The following is a 23,446-nucleotide window of genomic DNA, read 5'->3' as shown; positions in this document are numbered from 1 at the left end:
ATGAGGTCAGACAGAGGGGCGCTGGGGGTCCCTGGACATGGCAGTTGTGTCACCTCACGCCCTTGGCCATCTCAGGGTTTAAGGAACAGCCACGAGGAACCTTGACACAGAACAGTCTTTCACAAGAAGCTGGGGATGGGCCTGGGAGTACTCGACAGCCTGAGTCTGCCTTCTGCCTGGACCCCCATGTCAGGAAACCCCCAGAGCAACAGAAGTTACACATTTCAGGGATAAGAGCCTGCCCCCTCGCAGGAGAGGACTTCGGCAGGACAGGGGACGGCATCCCTAAGCCAGTCTCTGGCCACCAGGTTGTGGGGAGCAGCCAGGGTTGGACCCCCCACGAACTCAGAAGAGATGGGGTGTCAGAGCAGAGGGTGCCAATCTAGGGACATTTTCAGGGGGCAGGATAGAGAGGAGACCTCAGGCTGTTGAAAGTCACTTTCATCGTGGTCTCCAGGGCTCCGGTATGTTCCTGGATGAGCCTCCGAGTGGGAAAAGGGAGAAGCCATGTGTTGTTGGTCCTTTCCCTTGGGGATGGTGAAGTGACACAGCAGGCAGTGGCTGCGGGGAGCTGATGGGCTGGGGGAGGCGCCTGCTTTTGAATCCTCCTCTCCGAGCTCCCTCACCCCCACCTACCCCAAATTCTCCGGCACCCCTAGGACCCCTACCAACGTGGTCTCTTTCTCCTTGCAAGTGGCCGTCGGCCCTGTTAACAGAAAGCAGTCAGGCCTGAAGCCTGGCTGTACAGGATTGGCCCAAAGATGGGCCTGTCTGTGACCGCCAGTGCTGGGCGCCCACGGGCCAAGATGCTGAGTCACAGTTCACCCGTTAGGTCCCCTTCCCCCTCTGAGGCTCTGGAGGGAGCCGGGGTGCCCACAGAGCCACACCTCTGCCACTTTTAGTTATCTTTTTTATTCTTTTCTAAATTAGGTGAGATTTCAGAGGCAACCATGAAGTGGCAGAAACCTGGTTGGAAGAGCTACCAATTTGTCTTCTCTTTGGTGACCACAGAGCGGGGGAAAAAAACACACAAGAGACTAGCAGGGTCTCCCAGAGAAGAAAGGATCCAGCAGCTCCCACAGGGCCACATGCCCCCATCTTCTGCAGCCCCCTCTCTAGAAATGCAGGGCCGGTGTGGCTCACCCCAGGCCCGTTGCCCTCGGAGAACCTTCCTCTGAAACTTATCACAGATAAATATCAACTTGTTTCAAGCCTTCAGGAAGTATTGGGGTTGGGGGGAGGCTCAGAGCTTCATCTTCGCAGAGCTGGGAGGAGGGGAAGCCTTAGAAGAGGCCCTGCCCTCCACCACTTCCTACCGCCGATGGCTCAGAGGCGGCCTCCACCATCAGAGGAGGGACAGCCCTGAAGGTGGAAAGGCTGGGTGTCAGCTTCAAGCCTCACGCAGACCATGGCAGGGGGCCTGGCTGGGCACCCCAATGGACAGTGGGAGCCAGGACAACCTCACAGCCGCCGGCTGGACAGTTCAAGGCCCCAAGAGTGACGTGCCCCATGTGGTCACTTCTGATTTGCTGGGCGAGTAGAGGTGACACAGAGCCGCCCGCCCACATCTGTCGGGTGGCAGGCGTGGGGGGAGCGGCCTTATCTGCACAATCTGCTGGGGTTTCAACCACACGACAGCTTGGAAACCCAAGGCTTCCTTTCTGTCGAGCGAGTGTCAGCTCAGGCTGCTGTCAGGAGAGTCTGCTCCCCGAAGCACAGGAGGGGACAGGTGGGTACCTCCTGGGGGGCAGGTCACATTCTGCCAAGGACAGGCTGTGCAGCCAGAGGCAGGAGAAGCTTGGGAAGAGGATCCCATGACAGCCATTGGGGACCCGACTGTTCTTCTGGGCTGGGGGGACCACCTCCAAGGGACAGACGCCAGGCGAGGGGCACACATCCACCCCAAGATGGCACCCCCTCTCTGGGGGCTGCTCCGAGGCCTCACAGCTTGGAAAGGAGCAAAGCCAGTGCCCAAAACCATCTCCATCTCCTGGGGGTTGGGCCTGGTGGAGCCCAGGTTGACCCTGGTAGAGGCGTCCACCCTGGTTGGACAGGGATCCAGACCCCAAGAACAAGGAACAAGAAGCACAACTGGCACATTTACTTTTTCTTTCCCTGTTTTGTTTTTTTTTTTTCTTTTTTCTTTAAACCTAAGGAAGCAGGATCTGAGAAGACAGCACAGCAGTATCGGCCTCCCTGGGCCTGAGGGCCACATGTGCGTCCCCTCGGAGGGCATGGCAGGAGGGGCGGGTGGGGTGGCGGCAGCAGGACCACCGTCACACGGCGGTGCGTGTGGGCGTGCTGGGCTGGTTTAGCCGCAGTGTTTTACACAACCAGCCAGCAAAATCCACTTCTTCCACCTCGGACCGCTTGATGAAGGTGTGGTTCTGAAAGGGAAGGAGTGGCCTGAGCAGTCTGGCTCTGGACAGATGGCTGGAACCCCACCCCAGGGCCAGCGACATGGGACAGGGTCTCAGGCAAGGGGCAGGCCACTCTGTGCCCCTCCCCCTAACCTGACACTAGAAGACCCCAGTGCGACAACCACAGATGTCCTCAGGTGTGGCCCCGTGTCATGGGAGGCAGGGCTGCTTGCGTGAGGACATCTGAACTAAACCACAGGACTCTGTAAGGACAGCAAGTTCCCCGTGTGTCCTGTCCGGGTGGCAACCACCAGCTGAGGAGGCTCCTAAGCTTGGAAATAGGGCCTGTGTGGCTGGGGAGCAGGATCGCACCTCCTCTGTCAGTTTAAGTGACCCTCACAGTCACCCTTCCCATTTGGAATCACCAGAGGTTCCTGGTCCAGAAGGGTGGGGGGGGTCTACGCCCCCAAACGACATCTGTCTCTTTCACCCCTGGGGAGGCACGACCACTCCCACCTTCCTAAAGGGGGCTCAGGCTTGGGTGAAAAGAAACAAACCAAGGGACCAGGGTCCCTGCGGTCAAGACAGCAGTCAGCCCCACCCAGTGCGCGGTGTCGCCCGGGCAGAGACCTGGATGTGGGCCTGAACTGTGTGAACGGCACAGAGCTGGGTTGGGGGGAGACCGTGGGGGTTTCAAAGTTTGTGCTGCTGTTCCCTTGGTCTGTAATGTTCCACCATGAACGTGGGCTTCTTTTGTCATGCGTACCCCAAACACACATCACTGGGCTCAATCAGGAGCTTCTAGAAAGCAGCAGGTCGATGCTGACGCTGCCCTACAAGGTGCGCCAGGCCAGGCGCACACTTGGGGTCACAGCGGACTAACCACAGCTGGGACCCGCAGCTAACAGAGGTGGGCTCAGAGGGTACCTTTCTGGGGAAGGTGCTGGAGCAGGGGCCACAGCTGGGGAGAGAGCAACAGGGCATGTCCCCAGAGGATCAGGACCATCCTGTGCAAAGGTCCTGAGGTGCAGAGCTGGAGGAAGGCTGGGCGGGGGGCCCCTGCAGGTGTGGGCAGGGCACAGAAGCCCAGCAGGAGGCGTGGCTAGGTTATTCACACTTCCACGTCACAGCCATCCCGAGAGGCTGCTTCTCCCCCTGTGCACACCTAGAATGCCTGGAAGTGTTTTCTCTCTGAGACACAAAACGTGTAAATAAGGGGCTGTCTGTCTTAGCATCAGGGGTGACTCAGAGAGTCAGACCCGGCAATGGAGGAAGGCCTAATGTCCACGGCAGACGTGGGTGCAAGGTGCTGTGATGGCCACCTAAGGCTGGCAGGCAGTCCTGCTGGTAGAAGGTCAGTTCTGGTGAGCAGTATGGTTTAGAGGAAGGCAGATAACCCCGCGGTGCCCCCAACGCCTCAGAGGCCACTCATTCTGAGCCCTAGCCCAGGGCATGCAGGCCCTTCTGTCTGTGGGGAGCTGGGGGGACCTCGGCTGGTCTGCATGGAACTCTCCAGTGAGCCAGGGAGACTCACATGGGTTCTGCAGCTTGCCTGGCCTCCATATGCCAGCCCACGTCATCAGAGCCCGCTCAGGTGTTCACTTGGGGCACAGAGGGCCTGCTAGGGACCCCCGAGTCTTCAAAATTTGGGTGTCACTCACCATGAGCATCTTCAGGTCTGCTCGCTCAGCTGGGTTCTTAATTAGGCTGCGGGTCCCAGGAGGTGGGAGAGAGGAGAAGCAGGCAGTCAGTGCCGAGGGGAGGAGCCTGCATCCTTCTGCCCTTGGCCGCCTGGACCGTGGGGGCGAGGGGCCCCACTGCACCCTTTGGTGTGAGAGCAGGATGCCTGGCCCAGGAGGGAAGGGTGAGGGCCTGGGGCCAGGACAAGAGGGAAAGGGACAGAGCGTGGGAAAGCCCCAGGCTGCTGCTTGCTCAGAGGCCTAGTAGCAACCGCAGCTAAACGTCTAATAAAAAACCCCAAGCTCGAGTCCAAGTGTCAAAATGGATGTTTTTCCTTCAGAAAAGCAGAACTATGTAAAGGCAGTTGTTCAGGGCAGCTCAGGGCTGAGTGGCGGTTCTTTAAACTGACAGCCTCCCGGGGCACAGAGAGGTTCACAGGGTAGTGGGGGATGGCGGCACCCACAGCCGCAGATCGGCTGCAGGACATGCAAGCCCGGGATGCCATGTGTGCATCTGAACACGCGGGGCGCCCGGCAGACCGGCCCTCTGGGGCCACGGTCCGCTGGCTTGAGGCCGCGTCACCCACAGAGGGGGAAGAGGGCTGTCTCCTTGAAACAGGCTTCGAAGGCTGACCTGGGAGCTGGGAGGTGACGGGCTTGAAGGGCCAGCAAACTGGGGTGCCTGCTGGCAGAAGGCAGGGTGGAAATTGTGTGATTTCCAAAGGGTCTGGTTTCACTTGGGGTGGTGGGGATAAGTTGGGATGAGACTCAGCAGCTTTGGGAGGGGGACTGATTCTCAGGTGAGCTCGAGTCCCACCAGATGCTGCCATCATCTAGCATCCCCAAGGCCCTGGCCGTCACCCCAGGAAGCAGGCAGCCTGCTCCCCCAACCCGCCCCATCTTACCATTTATTTACAAACTCCTGGAAGTCCTGGGTGAACACACCGTTGGGCAGCTTGGGAGGAGGCTGAGGGACAGACCAGATGGGTGGGGGTCAGAGGTCAAGGATGGTTTGGGAATCAGGGGGAAGACACCGCCGAGCCGTGCGGCCCCTCAGGACACCTCTCATGGAAGCAGAAGCCACCACCCTACTCCCTCCAGCAGCTTCCCTGGGAGCCCTGCTGCCTGCCCTGCCACCTGGGTTTGCCTCTTCCCAGGTTTTCTTTCAAGAGCTCTCGTGTTCGGATCACAACTGGTTCTGGAGAGAAGGAGAAGGGGCCATCCCGTCCGCCTCCTTTGGAAGTGCCTGGAGTGAGCTGAGGGTGTGGATCTCAGGGAGGCAGCAGCTGCTGGGGTTTGGGCCTGCAAACTGGGGGAGCCCACTCCTCCACCTCCTTGGGAAGGACGTGCTAGCTGGGCCCGGGCAGTGCTGCTGGGTGCAGAAGTGCTCTCACCAGAGCCACCCGCCCAGCTCTGTCATCACTGACCCTGCCCTGAGCTGCTCACCTTGAGAGCCAAGCCTGGGCCAAGGCCAGCCACCCCAACATTCCAGGGCTACCGGAAACCATGTCTGTCCCAGGGCCCAGGACAGTGATGCAGCCATGCTGAGAGGGCTGGCTCTGGGGTCAGTTCCTACTAGGTCCTGTGCCGTTCCCCTCCTCATGCCTTGATGTACCCATCTGTACAGTGGGCATCCATGCTGCACTCTCATGGGCTGGGGCTCCCTGAGGGGAGGGGGACACCTGAACCGTCTCTGAGGAAGTGGGAGGACTCACGACCTCACACACAGACACTAAGATGCTCAGAGAAGGAGGTGCGGGTGTCAGGACGCCTGGGCCCTGGCACTTAGCCCCCGGGCTCAGAGTGACAATTCTGGGTTCGTCTCTATAAAGATAAGAAAACAGCCCCTTGGGGAGAGTAGGTCTATATATTGCAGGTAGAAGTGAGGCCACACGTCTTCACACCTAGTAACAACATCCTATTGAAGACAACGGTCTCCATCTCTCCCTGCAGCCCCTCCTCCACACACCTCACAGTCTATGTGTCCAATTCTCTTCTGAGGGGGGGGGGGAACGCCTTCCAACAGGAATAGCTTACTCCCGCTGGTGTGGAAAACCTGCCAGCAGGGCTCTGGGCACGCACCTCGTTCACGATGTAGTCCAGCAGCTCAAAGATCGCCATGGCCGGCCGGCTGTCCATCCCGTGACCTGCCCGGGGCAGAAATGAATTCGGGTGAGATGGGCAGGTGGCCACCGTGCTTCTGTCTGGCGTCAAGGCCTGAGTGTATGGAATGCGAGGCCGACCACCCTCCTCCCACCCGGCCTGAACCACAGGGCAGGCTCCCTGGCCCGGCTGCCCTCCTGGGAAAGGAACTTCTCTCCTGACCCTCAAGTGAATGAGAAAAAGGAAACAAACCCCAAACATGGAAACAAATAGGAACTTTGGTTGACAAGGCATACATCTGGCATGGGGCCGCGTCTGGGCTGTCCCAAATCCAAACCCCTGTTCCCGGTGCAGGCAGGGCATTTGGGGGGGTGGTGGAGGGGGTGGCGGTGGGCAGGCAGCTGTGTGTATGACCTTGCCCAGACCTGCGGGCTCACAGTGGTGGCCGGCCGCGGTGGCTGACCCCTGTCCTAGACCCAGCTGGCCAGGCCTACATTTGGCAGCTGGACTTTTGCCTTCTGTCCCCTGTCCTGAAATGGGCACTCGGGCTGGGGCCGGGCTGGGGGAGGTGCTGGCAGGCGAATGGCCTGGCATAGCCCACTGCTCCTCCCTGCCTGGAAGGTTGGGGCATGATTTGGGAGTCAGGCAGGGAAAGGAGGGGCCACAGCCTGAGGACACAGATTTGGGTGGGGGGTTCTCCCCTCAGAGGAAGTTACAACAGCCCAGCAGTCTGAGCATGGCAGCAGGGAAGCAGGGGCTTCCTTCGGCTTGAAAATATTGTGAAAACCAACTGATGACACATGTGTCTATCCATGGTGAACAGATGCCACGTAGTGGAATATTATGTGACCATAAAAAAGGAGCGAGGCACCGACACTTATGATGTGGACGGACCCTGAGAACACGACGCTCAGTAAGAACAGCAGACACGGAAGGACACACAGGCTGTGATTCCACTGATGGGAAACATCCAGAACAGGCAGATCCACAGACACAGAGAGTGGGTTCCTGGTTGTCAGGGGAGGGGAGAGGGACAGGGGTTCCTTCTGAGGTGACGAGAATGTTCTGGATTCAGATAAGGTGGTGGTTGGACATCCTTGTGAAGGTATAAAAATCCAGTGTTATGAGCCTGAATCGAGTGAATCCTATGCTATGTGAATTCTATCTCAATAAAGCTGTTAGGAACCAGCCAACCAACTGCAGTCTGCTGCATAGTCCTTTGGTCTCAAACTTAATTCAACTCTCTTCCAGTCACCTGACTTAAGAAAACTAAAATAAAGTCACAGATCCCTAAGTGCTGTTGCCTAATTATACAATCTGAGCTGTGACCATGACCCTGAGCCAGCCCTCAACATGGTGCAAGCATCAGCCTGAATCTCACAGGTGGCTGGTCCAGGTACCGTGAGGCCTCTGCGGGACACAACTCTTCCCGCCCATGCCGGGCTATGCAACAGGGTTGAAGCCACCAGCCACTGGAGGAGACCCTGAGTTGAGTTCCTTTCAATTTGCGCTCCCCAAAAGGTTGGACCTGACACAGGAGAACAGCCATGGCAGGTGGTGGCTGCAAGCCTGCTTGCTGGGCAACCCTTCGGCTTTTCGTTTGCTTGAATGTTCTCGTGATAAAATGTGGGAGAAACCATCCCCCTACCCCACCCCCCGCCCTGGCTGAGGATTGAGCCTCTCGACCCAGCCAGCTGGCAGCAACAGGTGCAGTGGCCCCAGACGGGAGGGTCTGGGGCACTTGCAGCACTGTCCCCAGAAGCCACAGGACCATCTGAGGACTGCCGACCGCAGGGAGTACGGCCCAGGGGGACAGGTGGTGCTGAGAGGGGCCCGTGGGGAGGCAGCTGCCATCCCTAGCCTCTGGGGCCCATCCAAGCTGGGAGCCCCAGCCTGGAGCCCTACCGCTGATGGGGCGTCCGGGGGGCCTCGGCCGCGGCGAGATGCTGGGAGGTTCTCCTTCCGCACCATCGACCATGGGCCGGCCAAATATGGCCTCCAGCTCCTTGGCATCCGGCGGGGGGATGGGGTACCTTCCGATGGACAGTTCCACCAGGGACAGGCCCATGCTCCAGATGTCTGACTGCACCGAGTAGTGGGTGCCTTGTAGCCGCTCCGGCTGCAGGGAGACAGGGAGAGACACCCCAAGGGTGACAAGGAGGAGCTGGCACCCTGGGGCCCCCCCGCACCCCTGTCCCACTCTGGGATCCCTCCAGAGACCCAGCGACAGAAAGCAAGCCATTCCGTCTCCTCCCTCCACTCCATCCACCAGAGCTGACAGCAGCCCCCCAACAGACCCACAACCCACAGCTGGAGAGTGCCCTGCCCAGGGACATGTTGTTCTCAGGACAATCCCAAGACTGACTTCTCACAATTTGCTCTTAAAATCGCCTGGATGGCTACTAAAATAGTGACTCAGAAACTGACTGACTATTCTCCCCGACTGGACTTTTACTAGCAGCGGAGAGGAGCTGGGCAGAAAGACAAAAACCCAAGTGAGAAGACGAAGGAGACTGGAAATTCAAAGGAGAGGAGAAACCCAGCAAAGACAGAAATGGCACAATAGGCAAGAGTAGGCTTCTGGAAAACCTGGAAAACAGGGAAAAGCTGACAGGGTTGGTGGCAGGGAGGATCGCAGAAGAATCTAGGGACACAGCGGGTCAAGGAAGGACTCACAGACATGTAGGACCGCGTCCCCACGAAGGAGTTGGCCATGGAGTCGATGAGCTGGCCGCTCACCCCGAAGTCACACAGCTTGATCTCCCCTCGGGAGTTGACGAGGATGTTGGATGGCTTCACGTCTGGGGGCAGAGCCAGAAGTGAGGACACTGCCACCCCTCACCCCCTGCACGCCCCAAGGCCGGGGTGCCCTCCCCTTACCTCGGTGCATGATCTGGTGTTTCTCCCGGAGGTATGCCAGGCCCCGCAGAACCTGCAGGGGAGCCGCAGGGCGCTGTCAGGGGGACTGTCCCCAGGGCCAGGCCACAGTGGCCACAAGACAGTCACCACAGTCACCCACCTCACCGACTCTCACAAAGTCCCCTGCCTGTGACGTGGGCAATGCTCTTTCCTCGTCTGAGGACGGTCTGGGATCCCTGGGAGCTAAGACAAGGCCTAAGGCTGTAAGTGTCCAGCCAGCCCCCTGCCCCGGAGGTCACCCCAGCCCCAGGGGCATCCTCTGTTAAGCCCTTCACTGTTGGGACTGTGCTCAGGCTCCCCAGGCTGACAGGGTGAAGGATGGAGAGGCTGTTTCACCAAGTCAGTGAGGCCACAGTCAACGATGACAGCACCGTGGGACACCACATGTCTGGGGTCACAGCGTCTCCTCCCCTCGCCCAAGGCCTGCATGGGCCGGGGAGCGTTACCCCACTTCACGGGCAAAGGGACTTGGCCCGCTCAGGCACGCAGCTGGTGGAGGCTGGCAATGGCACCTCTGCCTCTTTGAAGGGGGCCACGCTGATGGCCACCACTGGCTTCCAGGGGCTCCTTGAAGCCTGGTCACCTGGAAGCGGGGAAGAGCAGTAATGAACCCTCAGAGTGCAGGGCCAGGCGCGTGCCTACACACTTACCGCGATGCTGACCTTGCCCAGGATCTCTTCGGGGATTCTCTTGGCTTCTTTCAACACCTGGTCCAGGGAGCCGCCATCCTGGGGACAGCACAGGGGACAGGCGAGCTGCTCTGAGCCATTGCCAGGCCAGGGCCTTGGGACACCAGAGCAGCAGGCTGGAAAACAAACCACTTCCCAGGCTCCTGGCGAGCGGATGGTCACTCGTGTCTGCAGGAAAGAAGCCAGACCACAGCCAGAGGCGACCCGCGGGCACAAGGCAGGGACTCCCATTGCTTCAGGGGCTCAAGAAGCAGAAAGGCTGCCACCATGCTCCCAGGTGGCTGAGCTTCCTGGAACCCAGGCCCTGGCTGGACAATAGGACTCAACCTTCCTGAGGCTGCCAGGTAGTGGCAGGCAGAGTGGAGCCACAGAGGCCACTGCTCCACGGGCTAGAGGTCGAGCTCACAGCCAGAGCACCAGAGAGTGCATCCGAGTGGGCTCGCAGCTCTGGGCCTGGGTCCCCTTCCAGCAAGCCGGCCATGGCCGTGGAAAGGGGAGCGAGGCCACAGGGGTGCCAGCCCAAGTGCCCAGCGCAGAAGGGAGGCCAAGCCCATGAGTTCCCTCACTGCTCCCTGGCCGAAGCCTCCCCAGCTCCGCCAGGAAGGCCTGATGGCTGATGGGCACAGGGGAAGGGGAGCAAGCGACAGCCACTGCTCACTCTCCTGCCCCTGGTACATCCAGCAAAGGACCTGACACAGGTCACCCTAGTCGGTTCCCCGACCCGGGCGGGGACCCAAATCCACAAGCTAATGAGGAAACGACAGAAACCCAGGGTCTTGTGCAAGGTCTTGTGCAAACGTGGAGACCACAACTCCAGGGGTCGCCGACTGGCCCACAGCACCTCTTGGCCACACGGAAACCCCCCCAGGGTGCCTGGCAGCCAGAGCTGGACCTGGGGGATGCTGGCAGGGGTGGTCGAAATGGGAACTCAAGGCTAGGAGGACAGCCTGTTTTCTCTCTCCCCTGCTCCAGGGCCCCTGTGGCCACCCGCTGCCCCAGGAGGCCTCTCACTTTGCTGGGGGGGTGGGGAAGAAGCCTGCAGGCTCGGGGATGCCTAGTCCCCCTTCCTAGCCCTCTGTTCCCACTGTGTCTGGTGAGAAGGGCTGTGCTGAGAGTTCTGGAAAACCCCAGGCCCTCTGACACTTTAGGAATCCATGCAGGCTCTATGGACTTGCCCCAAACTGAGGGCGAGTGACCGTGCATGCGCCCATAGTGGGCGTGGCTGGAGAGGAACCCACGGGACCAGGCGGCCTGGTGCACCCAGCAGACAGGCTGCTGGCCCAGCCCCATTCTACAGGCTTGGTGAGATGGGAATTCCTTTTCTTCTCATTAAAACAAAAACAAAAATTATTTATTTATTTTTGCCTGTGCTGGGTCTTCACTGCTACACTTGGGCTTTCTTTAGTTGCGGTAAGCAGGGGCTTTTCTTCGTTGTGTGCAGGCTTCTCACTACGGTAGCTTTTCTTGTCATGGAGCATGGGCTCTCGAGCACAGGCTCAGTAGTTGTGGGGTACGGGCTCAGTTGCTCCATGGCATGTGGGATCTTCCCGGACTAGGGATGGAACCCGTGTCCCCCCAGACTCGCAGGCGGACTCTTAACCATTGGACCGCCAGGGAAGCACTTCTGTTCTCAACCTTAAAGGAATGTTTGGAAAGGATCGTGGTCTCTCTCTTTCCGACTTGGCTCCTGATTTTCCGAAGGGCTGTGATACATCTGTGGGACGGTGTTCAGGGCGAACATTCATGCGGAGATGGGGCCAGGAGAGGCCCCAGGATGGGGTCTCAAGGTGGCTCAGAACACAGTGAGGTTCTTCTTCACCTCGCCCCCAACGTTAGAACGGGCCATTCTCTGTGAGGGACCATCCTGGGCGCCATGGGCAGCATCTCTGCCCCCCAGAACCATCTCCCTGGCTGTGACAACCACGAAGGGCCTCCACACCGCCCAGTGGGGAGCCCCGGGTCCACAGCTGAGGAGACATGGGACAGGATGTGGTATGAGAAGCCCCATGGCAAGGTCCCTCTGAGCCTGGGTCTTACTCCTTATGCATGACTGTGAGCTTTCAATTTGCCCCTGTGTCCTCTGAGCATCCCAAAGCCCTCCACTCATTGAGAAGGGAGCACATGAATAGATCCTTCTTTTAGTAGCTTTTTTTAAAAGATTTTTTAAAATTTGTTTTTGGCTGCCCTGGGTCTCTGTTGCCATGTGAGAGCTTCTCACTGTGGTGGCTTCTCCTGGGGGCGGAGCACAGGGTCCAGAGCTCGGGCTCAGCTGTGGTGCACAGGCTTAGCTGCTCCAGGGCGTGTGGACTCTTCCTGGACCAGGGATTGAACCCGTGTCCCCTGCACTGGCGGGCGGATTCTTAAACACTGGACCTCCAAAGAAACCTGATACATTCCTCTTAAAAATTCAAATGCAGATGAACTGCACCCTGATCTCCCAGCAATTCCACCAGCCTTCCCAAAGTGTGACTTATTTTCTTCCAGATTCTTCCATGCTCCTGCACATACATCCATGTGCACAGAGGAAGACTGCGTTTTCAGCCTGTCTATCTGTTCATTCATCTGTGGGTTCGTACGATACACACTTTCCTCCTGAAGGACTGCTCCTCCGGAGCGTACCTGTGGGTTTCATTTCTCCCCTGGAAAGTTGCCTGCTGTCATTCTTTACCTCCCCTTTGCTGAAGAACACATCTGATTTTTCATTATTGTAGAAAAGGGACTGCTTTCTTTGGTACATTTGACTGCAGGCCAAGAAGTACCAAGAGGTGCCTCTGAGTGGTCTGTCAGCTGCTCCCTGGCCACTGCAGCCCCTGAGACACCACTGTCCACTGGTCCAGGCCCCTTGTTTCCCCCGGGAATGGGTCTGGGTGCCGGGGCAGCCACCAATTCTGCTGTTTTCCGCACTGGCAGGTGAGTTTCTCCTTCTGGGCTGAATTGGGACTGCTCATCATAGCCGGTAGGCTTTTTCCACAAGCTAGAGCTCGAAGCTCGCCGGCGGGAGAGGAGAACCAATGCAGCAGGACCCTGCGTACAGGCAAAACCTTGCCCCATCCTCACCCCCTCAAACAGACACAGTGTGACATTCTTCCAGAGTCCCGTGAAGGGAGGTGAGGGGACTGCAAGAGCCTCCCTAAGGCTCAGCTCTGTGGGTCCTCACCTGTTAGCAGAGAGCAGGGTGTGTGGGCCACACTGGAGCCCATGTCTTGGAGTTTGTGTGTGATCTACATGTCCACCGTCCTCTTATGCTTGCTATGAAAGTGAACCAGAAGAGCCCAACCAGGAGCTTAAAGCACGAGCCCAGCAAGCAAAGAGAATCCAGCATCCCCCCAGCATCATGTGTGCTGCGGGAAAGAGCCTCACAGGAACCGAGGCTTCACACCCACTGAGAGTGGAGGGGGAAGAAGAGGGGCGGGGCTGGGACGCTGCCTCTCCTTTGCCAGGAGAGAGGAGCCTCCTGACTCAGGATATCTAGGGAGCAGGGGTGGGGGTGGCTGAAGAGAAGCTGGGGGACGTCCCTGGTGGTTTCATGGGGTCTTAACGACCCCGTGCTTCCAAAGTGGGGAGTGCAGGTTTGATCCCTGGTTGGGGAACTAAGATTGCATGTACCACGCCTGTGTGCTGTGGCCAAAAACAAAGAGAGGAGGTAGGGGGCAGGGGGAAGGGAAGAAGGAGAGAGGTGGGGGTGGGAGTGGGGGGTTCATTACAATACAGCAGAGGCCTCCTCAGACCAGAGTGACTTCACGTCCATTTCTCGCTTTGACTCTGCCTGACTCTCATCTGCAAGGAGGTGGTCAGGTGGGTGGGCAGATATGACCACCTTCTCGCCAGTGAGAAAGGGGCACCCACTGGGCACTGCCAGCTGGGGGGGAACCCTCCCTGCGGCTCACGTGCATTCCTGGCGGGCTCTTGCTTAAATTCGTTTCCTGCCTTCATTACAAAACCATCAGAGAGGACAGTGTGCTGGAGGCCGGGCGTAACGGAAGCTGCCTGCTGAAAGCCACACTGCATCCTGGTTTTGCAAGGGCCCCCGAGGGCCGAGGCCTGGACGGCTGGGCTCGGGCAGGGCTCTACCTGCCGAGCGCGGGTGGCAGAGGGCCGGCAGTGTTTCCTCCAGGAGTCTTCAGCTCTGACCACTTCTGCTTTCATGACATTCAATCCCTCCCATTTCTGAGCCTTGAGACCAGAGTTCCTTAATGACAGGGTGCATAGGAATCAGTCGTGGTTTAAAGGAGATGGGCACCCACCCTCCACTACAGAGGCCTGGTCCCCATGGGCCTGAGCTGGGGGTCCAGAGCTGTGTCCCCAGACCACACACTCCGGCCAGAGGGCACGTGGGAAGGAGTAGTCAAGCGTTTCTTCGAGCAGCCCTCCCCAGGTGGGCCTGCTTAGGTGCACAGACTTTCCTGGTTTTTTTTGGCAGCACCACATAGCATGTGGGATCTTAGTTCCCTGACCAGGGATTGAACTCTCATCCCTCTCAGCGGATGCGCAGAGTCTTCACCACTGGACCACCAGGGAAATCCCAGGTGCAAGGACTTTCAATGTAGCATTTTTACATAATGCGGCAGGGACTGGGAACAACCTCAGTGTCCGGCAACAGTGCTTCATAAATTACCCGATGGGTGCACATGGACACTGGGACAACCAATGGAGGGAACAAGATGGGCCCAGCTCTGAGCCCACAGAGAGCAGTGTCTCTCATGGATCCAGAGAGAAAGCAAAATTGAGAGGAGGCTATGTGATGTTTAAGAAACAAAGGAAGCTGTGTGCAGGGTGTACAGAGCTGCACCGCCTCCCCACCTGCACTAGGCCCCCGGAACAGGCCAGGGCTCTGGGGGGTGGGCTCACCATGTGCTCCATGCAGATGCTGATCTCGCCGTCGCTGTAGAAGGCCCCGTAGAAGCCCACGATGTATGGGGAGTTGCACTCGTGCAACACTTGTAGCTCTCGAATGATCTGGTTCCGGATGGCCGGCTTGATCTCCAGGTGGATCAGCTGCGGGGGAGATGGGGACGGGGTCAGGGCCACACGGCTGAGGGGCCTAGAAAGGAGGGGTCATTCACCTACCTGGGAGCCGAGGACGCACACCCAAGTGCAGACTTGAACGGGAATGTTCACAGAATTTGGAAGGTGGGAGCAACCCGTACACCCTGAATCAACTGAAGGAGGGACAGGCTGAGGATGCTGTCCCTCCACGCATGGAAGCATCACTCAGCCATGACGAGGAGAGAAGCCCCGACACTCGCTATCACATGGATGTGGCCTGAGAACATAACGCTAAGTGAGAGGAGCAGACACAGAAGGATACACAAGGTGTGATTCCACTAATGGGAAACATCCTGAACAGGCTGATCCTCAGACACAGAGAGTGGGTCTCTGATTGCCAGGCCTGAGGGTGGGGTGGGGGAGTGACTGCTCATGGGGATGGAATGCATTTTGGGGTGATGAAAATGTTCTGAAATTGATGATGGTGATGGATGCACAGCTCCATGAATATACTGAAAATCACTGAGTTAAATACTCTAAAAGGGTCAATTGTATGGTAGGTGAACTATATCTCATTAAAGCTGTTTAAAAAAAGTATCATCAGAGGCAACACTGTCCACTTGGTTACAGGGGGAGCTCTGTGAATCAAATTGTACAGAGTGTCAGCCCTTCCCAGGAGCAAACCCAGCAGTGCCCTGTTCGACGGGGCAATTGCTTCACCGCTGCCCCTCGTCAGGGTGGGTTCCCCTTCCCCTTCCCCTGCCAGCCAAGAGACCAGAGAGAGCCTCCCGCTGCCCCCCTGGGAGCCTGACTCCCCTTCCCTTGAGTTCAAGTAAACAGAAAGGATTGTCACCAAATTGATCATGATACCTGGAAAGACGAGGAAGGAAAGGACCGCCTAGAGATGCAGAAGACAGCTGACAAAGGGCCCAGAGCAACGCCCAGCTACAAATCCCAAGGAAGCCAAGATGCCTGGCAGGAGAGAGCCAGGCTGTAGATCGCTGACCTGGCTGCTCAGAGTCCCAGGTGCCCCAGCCACCGCGATACAACAAGGCAAGGGTATAATTCCCACCCACCCCTGTCAGAGAGGCAGAGCCAGAGCCCAGCTATCTGAATGTGACCAACTCAACAGACATTTCTGTGCAGTTGATTACGCGCAGGGCCAGTGATGAGCAGACAGCAGAGAAGGTCCTGCTTGGAGGGGACATGCCACCGGGAATGGGTGAGACACAGGCAGAGCAACCCCAGGTGGTAGAGGTGCTGATGGAGGAATCACAGACAGGTGCCCCAGGATTCCGCTGACACTGAGGCCAGGCCTCAAAGGATGGGTGGGACTCAGCCAGATGGACAAGGGATGGTGGGGGTGCCAGGTGGAAGAACAGAGAGCGGCCTGTTGGAGGGGTGTGGGCCAAGCTCAGGGGGCACAGTGTATGTGTGGGACCCACACGAATGCCCCTCAAAACCTGGAGAACTGTGGAAGACTCTGGCAACATGGTGCCTGGTGCCCACGAGGCCCCCAGGCAAAACCTCCCACCCCTACTTGAAGGTTGCCTGCAGAGCCGAGCTCTGGTCGCAGGCTCTCGGACAGCGTGCCTTCCCACGGCCAACCCCAGCAGGATGGCTCTCTCTTGTGAGGGGATACCCAGCACGTGCCCACAGACTAGGTCAACTGCAAAGAACAGACCCAAGAGGATTCAGGTCCAAGCCAGACAGCGGCCAGCTCGGCCTCAGGTTCTCAGGAGAACAGAGCTGCTGGTCTACGGGCACGAGAATGCACACTGGGGTTTTGTGCCAGCTGACTCAGGGCCATCACTCCAAAGAAGGTGGCCAGTGTTGGGACGTGGCCTTGGGTAGGCCTGTAACCTCCGTTCTTAAAGCCAGTGGGACCGAGGGGAGGAACACACACAGAGGCTGAACACACATTCCTTCGCTGGGAGCACAGGAAATCAGGAGAGCCCTGTGGGCACGACACACTCTGAGTCCATTGGGACTCAGGACGCAGGAGGAGTCGGGATGCCACGCTGGAGTCCAGAGAACATTTGGAGACCAGCTCCCTTGGGTCTTGTGGGACTGGCCTCACTGCTCGTGTGGAACTGCGCAGGATACTGCCCTGCCCATCAGAGGGCCAGGAGGGACCAGAGCCCTCAGCAGGATCCCCGATGATCCTGCCAGCCCCACCTTCACCCTCACACCTGGGCCATCTGATAAGCTCACACTCTTGGAATGCATGGAATTCAGACTCAGCTTCCTGGGAACTCGGAATTCTACCAAGGGTAGTGGAAGGAAGGAAGTCACTGAGCCTAAACACCACTGTGTCATGTCCATTTCCCCACCTGTGTCCTTGGCTGGATACCGGCAAACAGGCCTTTGGGGTGAACTGGCCCTCCAGGAGCTCTGGACCCCCAAAGACCAGTTGAGGGCTCCAGGGCCACCGGGGAAGGTCTCCCTGAACTGTGTGACCCTGGGTGCGTGGCTGCACAGGCCACAGGCAACCAGAGGAGATCACGCCTGATGCAGAACAAAATCTGAGACCCACTCCCCCCCAGTTTTTGGACCCTTCTTTTTTCCTTTCTTTCTTTTTTTGGAGTCAGCTTCCCAATGAGGAATCGAACCCTGGCCCTGGCAGTGAAAGTGCCAAGTCCTAACCACTGGACTGCTAAGGGAAGTCCCTTCCCCTCCCTCCCCACCAAAGTTTTTATTTTCAAAGGATTATAGAAGCTCAGGAAAGTTGCAAAAACAGCAAAGAGAGTCTGTGACCGAGGCGGGAGTCAAAGCGGGGCACAGACATACGTGGCGCAGGGCTACTAGCTAGACTACACCTGCCCACCTCTCCAACTTCAAACTCTGAAGCCCCACTTCACAGGCTTTAAGAAAGCTGTAGATAAACTCTCAAAAATCCGTGGTTATATAAGTCAGGTTATCTATCACCTGCAAGAGTCCTGGCCAACCTGAAGACCCTTCCGACCCTGAGAAAGCACTCTGAGTTCAAGTCCCTACCACCCCCCACTGCTGTCTGAATTTCATGGCTGCCCTTCTGCTCCCTGGAGTGGGGGGTGCTTCGGGGAGAGCAGGGATTTCTGGGGCTGCTCTGATTTGGAAAAGGCGGCCTGCGGAAAGCAGACAGAAATAAAAACGAGGGGTTGTACATTTCAGGAGGGAGGGGCTCGGCAGGCAGACAGCCAAGCGACAGACCCCAGCAGAAGCCCCAAGTGCACATCTCCCAGGAAAGGCGGGCCCTGCACAGATCCCCTGTCGCCAGGGTATGGGGTGGTCAGATGTCCAAGAATGCGATTCAGAAACCATAGGGTCCAGATGATGGGATCCAAAGAGGGGGCTCTCTATGTCAACACGACGGCCCTGGGGACGTGTGCAGGGGCCACTGTCCCCCGGTGGGGACCTCCTCCTGTTCCCCACCCCCGACGTCTCTCAGGGACCCTCCCCCACAGACCAGGAGGGCAGCCACACAGCAGGCCCGATGAGGGTCGTCTCAGCATCAGGGTCTGCACTGAACAGGGAGGTGATGGTCACTTCACATGACCCCGTGGTAAGGCCATGGCACCCAGTTGTTGGGTCAGGCACCCATCTAGAAGTCACTGTGGAGGTATTTTTAGATGTGATTTAACACAGGAATCATCAGACTCTGAAGGAAGCAGGTGACCCTCTAAGTGGTGGGCCTTATCCAATCAGGTGAAAGCCTTCCAAGAAGGGATGGGATCCACCTCCAGATTCAGCTTTTCCCTGGGTCTGGAGCCCACAGGCCTGCCCTGCCGACTTCAGACCTGCCAGCCCCTATGACTGTCCGAGCCAGTGTCTACTCTTCCCCTCCATGCCCCCAGAGGTTCCCTCTCTCTGGAGAACACTGGCTAACACGTGTCGTTCAGACCCCATCCCCCAAAAAGTGACCGTCGCTCCCAGCAGCCGGTCTTGGTGGGCAGAGCTTTCTTCTGGCTCTGATGTCAGGGGGCAGCCGGCTCTAAGGGCACCTGACTCTCCTCTCTTCCATCTGCTCCTTTCTCAAGCCAGTCCGTTCCTGTGAATCTGAACTGTAGCCACAGCTGGGATGGCAGAGGGTGGTCTTAGAGGAGGAGTTGCGTGAGGCAAGCCTGCATTGCCACAGTCTAACTAGAACCCAAGCTGGGAGATGGGGCCTCTGAGCCCAGGAGCCAATCAGAAAGCAGATGCCTGCACCCTTCAACCTTCCCTCCCATCTCCAGGGAACCTGCCCGGACCACTGACCACCGGCACCCACAGAGCACGGGGACAGAGCAGTCGCCTACTGCCAGCTGTATCTCACCTTTCTGGCCATGATGAGGCCCGAGGGTCTGTGCTGGACCTTGGTGACCACTCCGCCATTGCCGGCTCCCAGCTCGGAGATCCGTTCGAAGTCATCGTCCTTGAGTTCGCCGACTTTGGCCTTCTGGGTAAGGAAGGCTTCTAGCCGCTTCTTCTGCTGCTCGTCAAGCTCTAGCTCCTCTAGCTTCTTCTGGAGGTCCACCAGGTGTGCTCTGCAGAGACCCCGAGAGCAAGGGTGAGCGTGAGCCAGAGTGAGCGAGCCACCAGAAGATGACTTGGTCTGAGCCAGGGTCACCGTGCCACCACTGCATCCCGGGCCCTGGGGTTTGGGGCCAGCAGGTGAATCAGACTTGTCTCTTGTGCGTCAAGAGCCTACCATCTGGTAGGAAAGACAGACAATCCACAGACACACAGCCGGCCTCCCAGAGAACTAGCCACCTCTCACCACATCATAAAGGTTAGGAGATCTCGGGGATGAGCTGTAGGTCGATGGCTTTGATATCAGACCCAGGAGGCCTCTTTCCTGACACAAAGGCTCGGGCCACATGGGAAGGAGATGAAGGAACCATGGGGAGAAGCCCAGGGGTCAGGGAGTGGAGGTCCCCAGGATTTTTCATGAGGATGGAGGAGCAAACTGAGACTCAGACTGGCCTCAGAGCAAAGAACCAGAACCTAGGGGAGGACGACAAGAAGCTGCTACACCCGTGCCTCTAATTTAAATGGATTACACACAGCCACTGGATGGGGAAAGACAGGGGCATAATTTATAAATGGTGCAGACAAATGCAGGGCATTCCGTTCCACCAGCACGCGCTTATTATATCCCAAGCATTACTGTAAACACTAGGCGTTTATATGCACACACATTCCTAGACCTGGTGATTAAAAACCAACCACATATATGGCACTTTATTGGGTGATTTAGGGAACTTTCAAAGGAAATGACAGTATGCTATTTTCCCTGGTGACTTGACTTTGAACCAAATCCTGGAGTTGAAGGCAGCTCCCTGTAACAGGCAGGTGGACACGAGCTCAAGGCTCAGTGCCCACAAGGACTAACTCGGGGCTGGCCGAAAGAGAAGAACAGGGACTTCCCTGGTTGTCCAGGGGTTAAGAATCCACCGTGCAATGCGGGGGACGTGGGTTCAATCTCCGGTCGGGGAACTAAGATCCCACATGCCGTGGAGCAACTAAGCCTGCAGGCCACAACTAAAGATCCCACGTGCCACAACTAAGACCGGATGCAACCAAGTAATTTTTTTTTTTTTTTAAGAAAAAGAACATAAGCTATGTGTGCAATTAAAAAAATTCTAGCCACATTAAAAAAAAATCAGGTGAAATGAACTAATCTGGAAAGCATATTATGCTTACAGCTCCCCTGAATTTGGACACACCATGTGTCAAGGGCTGGCACGGCCAGGGGCTCTAGCCAAACAGTAACTGCAGCTCTAGAGAAGAAGTGGCTCCCAGCCACCACTCCCCAGGGCATTTATACAATTTATTCATTTATTTAATGGCTGCCCTGTGCAGCACATGGGATCTTAGTTCCCCAACCAGGGATCAAACCTGTGTCCCCTGCAGTGGAAGCTCAGAGCCCTAACCACTGGGCTTCCAGGGAAGTCCGTCTCCAGGGCATTTAGGCCAAAGCTGACCACCCAGCTGGGGAAGACCTTTTAGGGGGGATTCAAGCAGGAGATAAAGGAGGAGACTGGAGTCCTGACAGGAACCTTCCAATCCCCAAGATCAATCACTACTTGCCTACAACTTAAAGAGATGTGAGTGAAAGGACACCCCGGAGCAAGATGACCTGCCACTGGGCGATGTCAACCTGAGCTGGTAGCAAGAAAAGGTCGCTGGGAGGTAGGTGCCACATCGCGAGCAGGTACCAGAGCTTTAACCAGTTCACTGAGTTCTCAGGATCCTCCTGGGAGGCAAGTTTCTTGCAGACCCCGGCCCTTAAGGGAGGGAGAAGGCTCAGAGGGTCAGTAACCTGTCTGAGGATCACAGGCAAGGAAGTGGCGTAGGCTGGAGTGAATGACACCTGTGTCCAGTCTGCCTGCAAAGCCCGGGCTCACGGGAGCGGCCGCCTGAGCCGGGACCTGGATAAAGGGGGAAGAAGGATGTGATGAACAAAGGAGGGGAGGCAAAGGAGTAAATGTATGTGCCATGACTCCTCCACTGAAGGGCTGAAGAGGCAGTTTTTGTGGCCAGACCCTCAGACCCTGGAAAGTCTTCAGCTTGCCCAACAGACATCTAAAATGCATTCTGGAGTCAGCTGGTTAATCCATCTTACATTTAATGGCAACGCCACTGTGGTTATTAAAAAACAAAACAACACCCTGGAATTCCAATGGCCAGATTCTTCTAATGGGGGAATTCTTGAAGGGATGGAAATCACAGATCACATTTTAAGGAAAAAAAAGAGAGAGAAAGCAACTATGATGAAGGAGTTCTCTTGTAAGAATAAGTGGATTTTTTGGGGGGTGGGGGGTAAGGGGCTGAGCCACACTGCTTGTGGGATCTTAGTTCCCCGACCAAGGATTGAACCTCTGTCTCCTGCATTGGAAGCTTGGGGTCTTAACCATTGGACTGCCAGAGAAGTCCCTAGAATAAGATAATTTTTTGAGAACCAGGAACGCATCCCCACATTGAGCTGCACCCTCGGGGACAGAAAAAGATGTGAACTTACACACATGTGCATCAAGGCGCTCCTCCATCATTTGGTTACAGGGAGGCCAAGTCCCCTGAGAGGCACCAAACATGCCATTCTCCCATCACCTCTGGGTTCTCACAGACCAAGCCATGAGCAAGGCACACAGACCCCGGCAAGGGGTTTCTAGGACCGTCCTGTTCCGCTCCAGCATGGAGAACCGAAGCAGGGAGGTCAGGGATGTGCTCTGAAGACAAGTCTGCCATCGGGTAACCCCAAAGGCCCAGGTTCTTTCTCTGTCCCCTTCTTTCCCCTCAAGTCCTCCTGTCCCCCTCCATGGCCTCAAACCACCACCACCACTTCTCCAGCCCCTCAAGGATTTGTTAATCCATTCAATTCAGAATCTCTCTGTTCATTTGCTTTTCAGGGGTCCTAGCAGGCCCCCTGACTTCTTTCTTGCTATGAGTTCTCCCCACCTCTGGCCCTCCAAATCTCCCTCGCTCCCCACTTCTCCAGCCTCTCTGCCCCTGTCAGGATGCCTCACTACTCTCCCCAGGTTCAGCAGCTCCTCTCCCTACCAGCAAAATGTTCTCAGGCTCCCTTCCCCCCAAATTCCCTGAGACCTTCCCTCATCTCTCAGGCACCCTCTTCCCCTTTTCTTGGACCTCCCTACCCCATGCTCACTCCCAGGGACCCTGCCTGCCCCATCTTCTCCCTTCAGGAACCCCATGTGCCCTGTTCTTAGAATGTAAGGACCCCTTCCTTCCCTCTACATCACTACTCAGGGACTCCTCCCCCTTCCTCCGATTTCACTACTAGGGACCCCTGACCCATCCTCTCCCCTCAGGTGGGGATCACTACCATAGCTTCACTCTGTAGGGCCTTATATCCCCGTCTTATCCCCGCAGGGACCGATTCACTATCAGACCATCATCTCCCAGCAAGAACCCTGCCCGAGCCCAATTTCACCATTCAGGAACCCCCTCCCGCCAATATCATACTCAGAGTCCCTCATCCTCTCCTCTCCTCTTCAGGGACCCCCTCCTCCGACCTTGCTACCTGGGCCCTCTCCCCTCCTTTCAGGGACTCCCCCTTCCCAGATCTCGCTACTCGGGGCCTCTCCCCTCTTCTCTCCTCGACCCCGGCCCCAGACCTAGCGACTCTGGGACACCCCCCCCCCCCCGCCCCCGACATCCTGTCCTCTCCCCGGCCCCGGCCCGGCCCACTCACTCGGAGGCGCCCTCACTAGTGGGGGACGGGCCCTCGGCGATGGCGGGGTTGATGGTGAGCGCCGGCAGCACCGGCTTCCTCCGGGCCAGCATCGGGGCTCCGCGGGCCGGCGGCGGCGGCGTCTCTAGCCGGGGCCCATAGGGGGCGGGCCGGGAGCGGGCGGCACCGACGCGAGCCCGGGGCTGCGGCCGCGGCCTAGGCCGGCGCCGAGGATGGGCGGTGCTGCGGATCTGGGGCGAGGGGCCCCAAAGGTCGCCGGGGCTGAAGCGGCGGGATCGGGGCCGCCGCAGCCACCGAAGCCGGACAGGGGCTGACGCTGCAGCAGGAGCCCGGGAGGCGGAGGGAGGGGAGGGGGAGCTACGAGATCGCGGGCCGGCCTCTCGCGAGAGCCACCGCCTGGGGAGGAGCCGCTCGGGCCCCGCCCCTCGCCCCGACGCGTGCGCACCTGCTTGGGGCTGCCTCCTCGAAGGGAAAAGGGGCGGAGATTGACGCGAGACTGTGCCCGGAGCGTGCGCACTCACTCACCTCCTACCGAAC

The 23,446-nt window shown here is 57.7% G+C and overlaps 1 protein-coding gene across 1 annotated transcript; it reads right to left on the bottom strand.

Moving 5' to 3' along the window:
• Positions 1-896: 896 nt before the first annotated feature.
• Positions 897-23,078, bottom strand: MAP2K2 (mitogen-activated protein kinase kinase 2). Its single transcript, XM_061150667.1, has 11 exons — positions 22,910-23,078; positions 19,031-19,241; positions 14,599-14,745; positions 9,712-9,789; positions 9,023-9,074; positions 8,819-8,943; positions 8,048-8,261; positions 6,122-6,186; positions 4,945-5,006; positions 4,022-4,067; positions 897-2,387 (listed from the first exon to the last, which is right to left on the bottom strand). Exons 1-11 carry the CDS (start codon positions 22,999-23,001, stop codon positions 2,277-2,279), a joined length of 1,203 nt encoding a protein of 400 aa, XP_061006650.1. The 5' UTR covers positions 23,002-23,078; the 3' UTR covers positions 897-2,276.
• Positions 23,079-23,446: the final 368 nt, after the last annotated feature.

The sequence above is a fragment of the Dama dama genome, chromosome 9 (assembly GCF_033118175.1).
Source record: "Dama dama isolate Ldn47 chromosome 9, ASM3311817v1, whole genome shotgun sequence".
NCBI classification, from domain to species: domain Eukaryota; kingdom Metazoa; phylum Chordata; class Mammalia; order Artiodactyla; family Cervidae; genus Dama; species Dama dama.
Note: the sequence above shows the minus strand (reverse complement) of the source record. Positions and strands in the feature narration are given on the sequence as shown.

Coding starts and splice junctions, on each gene's coding strand:
- MAP2K2 (XM_061150667.1), bottom strand. CDS start 23,001: ATGCTGGCCCGGAGGAAGCCGGTGCTGCCGGCGCTCACCATCAACCCC. Junction 9,075..9,711: donor TGGGCAAGGTCAGCATCGCG/GTAAGTGTGTAG, acceptor GCTCCCCTGCAG/GTTCTGCGGGGCCTGGCATA. Junction 8,262..8,818: donor GGACGCGGTCCTACATGTCT/GTGAGTCCTTCC, acceptor GTCTCCCTGCAG/CCGGAGCGGCTACAAGGCAC.